The sequence below is a fragment of the Anguilla rostrata genome, chromosome 12 (genome assembly GCF_018555375.3).
Source record: "Anguilla rostrata isolate EN2019 chromosome 12, ASM1855537v3, whole genome shotgun sequence".
Taxonomy (NCBI): domain Eukaryota; kingdom Metazoa; phylum Chordata; class Actinopteri; order Anguilliformes; family Anguillidae; genus Anguilla; species Anguilla rostrata.
The window spans coordinates 25,357,155-25,368,109 of NC_057944.1; the positions used below are offsets into that span (position 1 = coordinate 25,357,155).

The window sequence follows — 10,955 nt, forward strand, 5'->3', positions numbered from 1 at the left end:
CATTTTTAAAGATTGTAGTCCTGATGCTTCTTGGTTTGTCTTTATTTCTTCTATCCTACCTGCGAACCATCTTCGTCGGTCTCTGTAGTCGGGGCAGTATATTCTCTGTCCCTGTGTATGCCCGCAAACAAGGATGAAAGACACAGCTTGCATTATGGTGCTACTTTGTGTTCCCTTCTACACCTACTGTGGTAAGTGTGTGAATCTGTATTTGAGCATTTAACCTGACTTTGTAACCTCCACTTCATTTCATATTTAGTTCAGGCAGTATGTATTTAGACAGTGACACAAGTTTTGTTTAGGCTCTGTACTTCAGTGCATTCAGTTTGAAATTAAACAATGAATATGTGGTTAAAGTGCAGCCTCTCAGCTTTAATTTGAGCATGCATTTCACCTCAAAAAGACATGTATATATGGGAGCAAGGTGTGTCCGTACTGTAACCCATGGTACGGTTTTACGACTTTGAAGCGTACAATTGTGCCTGTTTGCTTTTGCCTGCTCATCTACAGAATTCAGAGGTTTTAGAGAATCTGCCACCTTTCCTGAAGTGAAATTCAGGAAATATACCTACCCAAATGTTATCTAATACAATATGTACATTTTGAACTGTTATATACATACATTTTGAAACACATTTGTTGGTTTGAAAATTTGTGACATTGCGTGTGATAGAATTTAGTTTTTTGTATGGATTTCCGATTTTACTTGAAAGAACAAACATACAAATTAAATGAGAGCAATTACAAATTAGTTGATGAACAAAATAGTAAGGACAGGAATTGATAATTTATTCACACTGTTAAAACCGGGGACTGTTGAACGAATTGTACTTCTTTGTATTATAAACTATTCTGACATACTTTAGCGATAGCAACGTATTACCACCAGGTGGCAGAATGACAAATGAAAAAAAGTTGGAGGCCTATGCTTAGCTGTTCTCATCACTGCAGGCGGCTCTGAATGTCCTCTGGAGCTGAACCCACCCTCAATTGTGGTGAAATACGGAGATCCTGTGTCCGTGAACTGCACAGTGACTGCGGAAGCTTATGGGATTGGCTGGGAGGCGTCAGAGGGAGGCACCGGAATAGTCGAGGGTGTAAAATCTGTCATTTGGAAGGTTGAGAATCTGACGGATTATGAGACAAGGCCCCTATGCTTCGGGAATTTTAATTCCAGGCAATGTAACAAACCCCTTGACGTTGTTCTTTACCGTAAGTCTATCCTTTTTTTTTCTTATTGCTTGATGTTGGGAGGAGCCAGGAATATTCTGGTACTAGTGCATTACCATGGAGGCAGTAATTCAGTTTTTTTGTCACCTTGATTTTTTCAATGAATGCAGAGAACATTTCCAGTTTGCAGCCTGTTCAAACACTGAAAATTCAAATGTTTTCGTTTGGACCCTATGTGAGGCACCAGTGAAGTAAAAAGGTTAGGGAAGTGGGCTGGTAATTCAAAGGTTTTGGGTCTGATTTCCAGGGCACTGCCATTGCACCCTTGAGCAATGTTCTTGATCTGAACTGCTTCAGTAAAATACCCAGCTGGATAAGTGGAAAATTTGTTAAAAAAAACAAGTTATGCCTTGCATAACTTTTTTTATTTTTAAAAAGAGTATCCATTTATACAGCTCGATATATACTGAAGCAATTTAGGTTAAGTACCTTGCTCAAGGGTACAACAGCAGTGACTTACCTGGTTATCAAACGTGCAACCTACAGACTACAACCCCAGTTCCTTTCCCATTATGCTACACTGTTGCCATATATAAGCTGGTCTGCTAAATGCCAGAATGGATATCTGCCAATATGAATCACTTAACTAAATGACCATAGATTTTATGCATAAATTAGTAAACTTATCACGTCATATCAGATGTCAACATAGATTAATTGTCTTTTTGATTAATTTTCTGATGATTTCTGCATTGATGCCTTTGCAGACTATCCAGACCAGGTGTCCATATGGGCTCAGGACCATCAAAGTCCAATGATAGAGTGGACAGAGTACAGGCTGGTCTGCAATGTCAGCAACGTAGCTCCCATCAACTTGCTCACCCTCAAGTGGTACAAAGGCCATGTGGAGGTTCAAAATGTCACCTTCAATGACACCAGGAAGACCCTTGCTTCTGAATTGTCAATCCTGCCCATCACCCCCACGCGAGCTGATGACGGAGCAGAGTACAGGTGCGACGCAGTGCTGGATCTGGGACCAGAGGGACCTCAGCCGCCCGTCGCTGTCCACTCAAAACCGTTCAACATCACAGTACATTGTGAGTTCTGACCGTAAGATGGGGGTGGAATTACTTGCTATATCTGCGCAATCCTGAAGAGGTCAATGTTGAGCTCCGGTTCTTTCTTGCTGTTTTTTTAATTAATCTATTTTGTAGATCTTGGTATTGTTTTGCCACAATTCAGGTACACTGCAAGTTAAATAAGAACTTCCCACTCTTCTGTGCCACTCATAGGTTTGACATGAATATGCACTTAGTTTGATCAACCAAGAAAGGGTTATGTGAGCTGGGTTTTAAGAAAGCTGCCATGACACCAAGTAAAACCCTCCCAGTGAACACAGCAATAGATTCACAGCTAATATAAATATGGGCTAGTCAACCCAACCCAACCCAGGCCTGCTTCCATGGAGCAAAGCATAGATTTCCACAGAGGCGCAGACATTGATCACTGACTTTTGACAAGGAATATCCCATTTTTGTTCCTGCAGACAGTCCAAACATCATTCAGAATCAAAGCCATGGAACGGAGGAGGGCGGCGACGCCCTCTTCAACTGTACCGCTACTGGGAACCCGGTGCCCACAATTGAGTGGAAATACAAGCCGGCTGACAATGTGCGGATCAACACCAGCGGGGCTGTGTCCCTGCTCACCATCTCGGCAGTCACTGCGGACCAGGACGGCACGTTCACCTGCGTCGCCACAAACTCGCAAGGGGGGATGAGCGTGGACTTCCTCTTGGCCGTGAAAGCAAGTAAGATGCAAGCGCTGCAGAGCAGGGATCCGTGGTGCTTTCTGAGCACGCGACCCATATTGCAGAACACATTTTTTATGACCCGCCCTTTGTTAAAATGTAGCCCACTATATGATCAGATACAGATTGATATATAGATAGATATGATGTGAGCACAATCCCATCAGCACAGATGCACACATGACATACAGTGTACAGATAACCTGAAAAAAGTTACTCTGAAATGGTAAAGTATCTTCTAACATAGGAAAGAAAGGCACACGTGATTTTTGGTGTGAGGGTTTAAAAACACAAGACCAAACATAAAGAGATTGCCTGAAGTTCAGACAGTTACAGTGACAGCCAGGGACACATGGGGAAAGGCATATTGTGTCCTCTGCAGGATTTTGACTACGATTTTGAGTTTCAATGTGGCAGGGCACACCCGCTCAAACTTTAGCTAAACACTTCTGTGAGCGGCTTCTGCTAATGTCCAGTATTGTACTTTGGGTTTCATGTGTAACGGCAGTTGTTTCATCCTTTTCTTTACAGAATCTACAGGAGCTGGGATGGTTGTGGGGGTCATCATTGCAGTCGTTTTGTTAGCACTATTCATCGGCTTAGGCGTTGTCGTCTATCGTAGGAGAAGATGAAAAGCAAGAAAGCGCGAGAGGAACATACGGAACAAAAACTGCATGGAGTTCTGACAAAGCCGCTATCCAGGCAACTGCACTGCTCATCCCACAAGCCTCCTTTTCTTACCCATTTTGTATCCTGTGAGCACAACCTATGTCCTGAACCGCCAAATAAAAAGCATTTTGCCTTGCCTTGATGTTTCCAGTCACTTCATCTTCTCCTTATTGAGAAAGTTAGGAACAGCTTCACAGGCTGGCTGTAAGTGCAAAGCTTCTCAGGATTTTTGTGACTGGCACATATTTTGGAACTCCCACTACTAACTACCAACTAATCACAGACCAGATTCTTCCACCTTCCACAGACCTTGAGCAAACAGCAAAATGGAAGTAAGCAGCTGGACAGGAGGAAACTAAGTTTTACTTTCCCACCTAATGAGGTGACTGTCCTTGGTAGTGACATGCACACGGTTGCACAGTTCCCCTTAGAGGGTATAAATGATCGCTGTAAATAATGCTTTTTTTAGTATGATGTTGACTGCTGGCAGACACACTCTTTCAGCAGAAATAAAGACCCTTATAGTTGTGTGAAGTGTTTTCCTTATTGGATTGCTTCATTTTTACAAGACAAGCATGGATTTTTCTTCTCAACCCAACAACAGCAATATGTACAGTAATATTTCAGCCTCCCACAGAACACTCTTCTTCCTGCTGTGTCTCTGCTTTGTGCCCCTGTTCTACTTCCTCCACCAGTCAGTCCTGTCATACAGTAAGTAAAGTACAGCCGGGGAGACCATGAGGCACAGGCAGTGAACTCTCAACCCGTGGGCAGTGGTTTGATTCCCCGCCATGGCACTGTCTGCACTGTGATCACATGTCTATCTGTAACCCTCTCTGCTGTCCCCTGACTGAATAAAAAGAATAAAAGCACAAAGAGGGTTGACTGTCTGCTCTTTTTGCAAATAAAACATTTGCACAAACATACAAAACTAGTAACATAACATTTCATAAGGAGATAAGATCATTTAATTTTCAGTCAATAATAAATAAAAACATGAACAAGAACCAGAAAATGAAAAGGTAATTATCTAGCTTGAGAAAAGAGCATGCCAATAAAAACATGCATTTAACATGCTATTTTCCACGTCTTTCTGAGAAGTAGGCCACATTTGACCTTTGCTCCCCCTCCTGCTAAGGCGATCAGCAATCTAGGCGTAAGAGTGACTGACACGTGCTTGAAAGTTTACGAACAGAACCCGAGTAAACTGTTTACCCAAGAGAGGGAGAGGCACGCCGTGTACATAACACATGGCTTGTGGCGAAGGAGGAATGAGCGAGTTTCCTGTTATTTAAATGTGTTTTCGGTCTTACAACGTCCCGGAATCGCACATCGATGAAGAACGAGCACGTTTGGGCAACGTTTGATGGGGAGATTAAGGTAAGGGGTGACTTTGTAATTATCTGTTAGCACTTAAAAAGCTGCTGACTAGAAACATTTCCCAAAATATTTGTAAAATTCACCAGTATGCAGTCCCTTTGCGGCTATGCGTCCCTGAAGAGTAAAATAGGTTTGTCACTGGTTAAAATGCAGTATACCAAATAAATTCAGCAATTATTTCTCCCCGTTGTAAAATGACAATTATACAGATTGCCAGCGCCGGAGCATAGGCTATCTACAATGACTATGCTATAAATCACTAATGCCAAAGTACTAAATTTACTGTCGTAACAAAAATTATTATCAACTGGTGAACCAGTGGGTGAAGTGTTGCTATTTAGCCTATTCAACAGTTGAAATATCTAATACCGGTAGCCTGTTTTCGGCGTATCGTTGTGTGAAATGAGGCTACTGCTTTGAAGCGGAAATAAAACTAGCATATCGAGTAACAGAAAGGTTGGTGTAAAGAGTATGTTGTGAGCAAATTTTCGGTCTCGTGGTGGGCGATACGGACTAGGCGTCTAAATGACTAACCTAATCATTTCATTTTGCTGAGGAAATATAATGTAACGTTTATGTTGCTGGTTTAGTAGGACTCGTCAGGGTGCAGTCATAGGCTACTCGTCACTGACTCGCCTGCATGATTTTGTGTCATGCAGAACTTTGTGCACAGATCGGCTTTTTCCGACAGCGCAGCGAAGTAGAAAATAGTGTATAGTTTCCTAACGGGTTTATCCAGTAATCATCATCTTATGTCTACATTTTCCCTATTCAACGACAGTTTGTGAAATTTAAAGTAGGCTACGTTATTTCTTTGGGGCGGATGTGTAACCCAAGTAATTTTTCTTTTGTTGAGATTCGGAAACGTTTTTTTTTCTTCTAAGAGTGGAAAGAAAATGACATTTCTGCTTGCTTAAAGTTGCGCTCAGTGAAAAGTTACTCTGATCATCATATTCTGATTATGATCGACTGATGATTGTTGTTCATTCGTGCTGTTTGTAGGGGACAGTAGGCATAAATGTGACAGTTTTTGGATTTTGCTCATTTACTCAAAATATTTAGCCTAGCATTATGAATTTTTACTTCAACAGCTTTGACATATCAGTGGTCATTACCTGTTTCAATTATGTTCATAACCTAATCGAGCCGCATACAATGTAAACCAAAGTACAAGCAGTTCGATGTTACATTCATATGGCCGTCAGTATAATTGTAACAGTAAATCTGTGGAGGTTTTTTTGCACATAGTCAATGAAACACATATCCAATGGAAACATGAGACCAGCCGCATCATCAAATTATGAAGCATGGGGATTTATTTATGAAAAAAGACTGTGCAAACATTGACCCACAAGCAACTTCCGGAAGGCTGCTTTTGTTTGCTTAACTTCCAGATAAGATTTTACAAAGCAAATAGCCTCCTATACAGACCAATCTGGTGTGTGCTTCTTATAAAAACTTGTGACCAGGTGGCTGTTTCTTTTCCATAAATCACTTGGAGCATCCATAAATTAATTACCTCAATGCAGCTGGCAAAAATAGCTGAACAAATTTATTATTAAACCCTGAACTAGCTTAAAAAAGTCAAACACATTTATGAGCTAAATTAATATGTATTAAACACCTGGTCTCCTCAAAAGGACACTACATGTGTATCTATTTTATCTAATCTCCAAATCTGAAGCCCTTTCCACAGGAATCTGATGAGAGGCAGACATTTGTGAACTGCCTTGCACTTGTGATGGTTTTCACAGTTACTGCTGGTGGTACATTGATGTGGTTGTCGACAGACCTTATGTGTGTGACTAATTAATTAGGGTGGTTTGGTGCTTGGGTGAATAAAGGTGTAGGATACATATTTGTGTGACTAATTGGTTAGTGTGGTGTGGTGTTTGGTGTTCTGGTGTATAATGGTGGGGGGAATGTATGTGTGAATGTCTCTCATCCTGGCTTCTCAAAGGCTCTGCCATCTCTCTGCACCAAGCTGTGAGCGTTTGGCACAGTGATCGGTCCACACGTCCTCAAACAGTCTCTCCCTTTATTATTTTTTATTTCCTTTTCCTGAGTGTGCAAGTGAATCATTTTGTAATGCTTATAAAGTATGAACATGTAGGTCTAATCTCTTTCCGTGCTGTGCAATAAAGGATACGGTAAAAACCCTTTCTCTCTCATTGGCCTGTTAGCTTGTGGTATTACTCTGAACAGTTAGGGCTTTACTGTCGCAACATCATGTCCAGCATTCGTCAGTGTTCTTAATTATTTACCCGTTTTTCTCGCGGTTTCCTCACCGCGTCACACAAACAAAAAAAAGGAACTAAAACACAAACAGCACAGACTACTGTGAGATAAGGGTGTGAGGACATTATCATTCTTGCCAGTCTGTTGATGTGACCATTGGGGCTGTCACAACAAGTCCTATCCCCCCTGCAGTGATGCAGTCATGGTCTCAGTTGCGGTTGAAGCGGCTGCCTGCCAAGGCTCCCATGCTGTCGACTGCATGCTAACGCAACGCACTGCCGATAGCAGAAGGGGTTTGCGCGGACGTAACAAACAAAAATGACCTGGATGGCTTCAGCGCAGGTGGCGCAGAGGAAAGCTCAGGGTGAGGACGCCCAGTCCCGGCGCTGTATGGGCGGGGCTGTGTCACTGTCTGGCCTTCACAGCGTGGCCGGTGCTGCCCTGAGTCACCTCGGTAATCTTGCTGTCCAAAATTTCCATTTCTCCCTGGCTTCCTGTTTCTCAATGCGCATTGCTGCAATCTCTTCGCTGTGTTTTCGTCAGAAATGAAATGTGCTCTTTTGAAATGATCTTTCTTTTCCCGCCGAGTAGACACTGTCACAAGTACAACAAGGACATTTTAAAGGATTGCACATGTGTAATACAATGGTGTGACCGTGTCTTCAGCTAGCGTTTGCCCACATCACCGCATAAGTTGGCGTTTGTTTTGTTCTCTCTGCGCCACTTCAAATCTCTTTCACTCAAAACGACACGCGTGCCCAACGTCAGTTAAAAATGCCCAAGATTGCAATACCCTGCAATATGGTTTTTGGTCTTCAGGGGAATAATGTGATGGTGCTTGCTGAGTATGAAACAGATGTATATGGCAATCAATTAGCATATTATCAGATGCAGAATCAGAAATGTGCCCTTAAAATACATTTGATCTTATTCTCTCATCAGTGAAAACCACAGAAAAGAATAACTACTCATAATGGTAGCTATGACAAACACTATCTTTTATTGCATTTTCCAAAAAACTTAACTTTAAAATGCAGGTTTTTTTTTTTTTGCTAAAAATTGTAACATTTTCAAGCTGTGTAAGAACACAGGGGTATAAAATCTTTACACAAAGGTCAAAACTAAAAGAAAACATAGTAGCAGAAATTCACAGAAATCTTTACAGAAATCCACAGGTGATAGATGAGGTTTCACAGCACGGGTGACTACTTTCAGGGCAAATGCAAGCAGATGCCTAAGCCGCATATCACAGATTTTATTTGCTGTTGTTCGGTTTGTGTGTGTATCTGTTTGAATGCCTGGCACTCACAGTTGGGGAATTTGGGTTATGGTCTTCACTGCCTCCCCTAGAACAAAAGCCACCCCCATTTCTGCCTCAAATTACTATTCTCCCACCCCCTCCGCGTTTTTTCCATTGCATGGAATGGAAAAGAGAGGAGGAGGAGGAAGAGCAGGGGAGGAAGAGGGGGAGGGGGAATCAGCCGGTGTCTGTAATTGCATCTTCTTCCTGCACCGTCTGTCACCGCAGTTGCTTTCAGCTGGCGTGGTGCCGCCGCTGTGGTAAGAGCTAGGCTGTGCCTTCAGTGTCACGTCAAAGTATGCGTGGCTTCTCATCCGTGCTGCTGTGGATGCTTTCTGTCACAAGGTTTGGTCTCTTCTAGGTTTGAGTGTGAGGGTTCATGACAGACAGGCTAAAATTTGGATTCAAATTCCTAATGTACACGTACCGTGGCTTTTGTGGTTCCCCGTACTTTGACCACTTTAACACAAGAGGGCAGCAGAAATCTAGATAACGCAGGACACTGGCTGAGCACCCAGGAAAGCAAGTGTGAAGCCACCATGTACCACCCAATTCATTGTAAGTAGATGGGACGATCCAGTTCTGATTAGCTTTTCAAAAGAATTTTCTAGAAATGGTTATGTTTATCTTGTTCATTATTCTTACTACATAAATATAGGCAGTGTAGCCTGTTATAGTTTCTGGTGTTCAGACATCTGACAAAGCAGAATTAACAAAAAGTTTGCCATCTTTGCAAATTACAGGGCAAAAGCAAAGCTATGACAAGAATTTACTTTTATTTACGCAAGCCACTTTACAGTTAACACTGTGATAAATTTTCAATGCAAGTGTGTTTATGTACTACCCAACCAAGTTAAGTGTGCATTTTATTTTTTTATGGCGTTCTGTGTAAATCAACAAAGAACATGCAATGTCACATAATTATTTTTACATATTTTGATCTCTCCATTATTTGACTAAAAACAGCATTTAAACGATAAAATAAAAAAAAATTGCATGTCCAGCTTTAATACATAACTAAGCAACTGGATATTTCATAAACCAATAAATACGATTTAGGTAGTCAATGGATTTGATTTAGGCCAAAAACTATAGCACAATGTAAAAACACACAAACACACACAATTTTGATGTCTCCCTTGTTGAAATTACATAAAAAGATTTTTCATAGGTAAAAGTATGTAGTTTAACACAGAAACAGGAGTATCCTTATTAACAGAAGGTTTTTTTAGAACGAGGTACATATAAACATGTTTTATTACAGTGTATTCAGAAATGCATTGTTACACTTGCTCAGTATGACAGATTCAGCTGTGTGAAGCAGTGTGGCATAATGGTTAGGGAACTGGGTTTTAGTTTTGAAGTTGTTGGTTTGATCCCGATGAATCAAACCCGCCATTGTGTCCTTGAATAATAAGGTACCTATCCTGAATTCCTTCAGTAAGTATACAGCTGTATAATGGCTGGTATGTAAAACCTATAAGTTGTGTAGATCGCTCTGGATAAGAGCATCTGTTGAATGTAACATAAGTGCATGTTTTGAGGCCTTATGTTTTAAGAAAGCTGTTCCTTTAGAGTTATTGATACTTATTATCACTTTTTACCACAGTAGGCAGATACATTTGTTTACTGCTACATTCATACATTTTCTTGTCCGCTTGGGAGGCTTTATTTTTTCTCTTTTTTTGTATAACTTCAGAATGTTGTGCTGACAAGAACAGGCCTTTCAGTGCATTTTGTCATGCCGCTTTCTCGATCTAAAATAAGCTATTCTGGGCTTTTGTTATCTTTTCTTTGTTGTACCACCATGGCCTACAGAAAGCACAGGAAGTGGATGCTGCCCTGTCTTGTCATTTCAGTTCCTCAGTTTGTCTGTGTGCGCTCTGAAGGATAGTCTGTTCTCGGCTTGATTTCCATTGGGTCAGACGGCCTTATTTATATTCCGTGCACACAGAACAAGATGACCTTCTACAGCTGCCATTCCTCCACCGACTGCAGACATGTTGAACACAGGGTCTTTTCTTTTCTCCTTTGTCATGCTCCGCCCAAACATGATTCGCTGAGAGAACGACAAATTAAATGTTCCAGAACTTCCTTTCTGAAGTTGAGAAGTCTGCATTGACAAGTGCAGTTTGACGTGTCTGTAGTAAAGTTGAAGTACCCACGTGATTCACCAGATTCTCATCAGATGGCTGCACTTGTTGCTAACACAAGAGAAGCAATCTGACCCTAGCAGCTCGCCCTGCCATAGTATGCCTTCAGAGGTTGTGCATGTGTATATTACCCAACAGTTCTTTTAAAAAAATATTTTTAAAAGTAGGCCTAGTTTAATGTTAGTTTTGGCTGGAACAATTTCCTGTGGTGCATGCAACCTGAGACCACTGCATT

The 10,955-nt window shown here is 41.4% G+C and overlaps 1 protein-coding gene across 1 annotated transcript; it reads left to right on the top strand.

The window, feature by feature from the left end:
* Window positions 1-24: 24 nt before the first annotated feature.
* Window positions 25-4,525, top strand: LOC135236900 (hemicentin-1-like). The gene is made up of 5 exons (XM_064303492.1): window positions 25-191; window positions 952-1,212; window positions 1,938-2,267; window positions 2,717-2,980; window positions 3,512-4,525. Exons 1-5 carry the CDS (start codon window positions 134-136, stop codon window positions 3,610-3,612), a joined length of 1,014 nt encoding a protein of 337 aa, XP_064159562.1. The 5' UTR covers window positions 25-133; the 3' UTR covers window positions 3,613-4,525.
* Window positions 4,526-10,955: the final 6,430 nt, after the last annotated feature.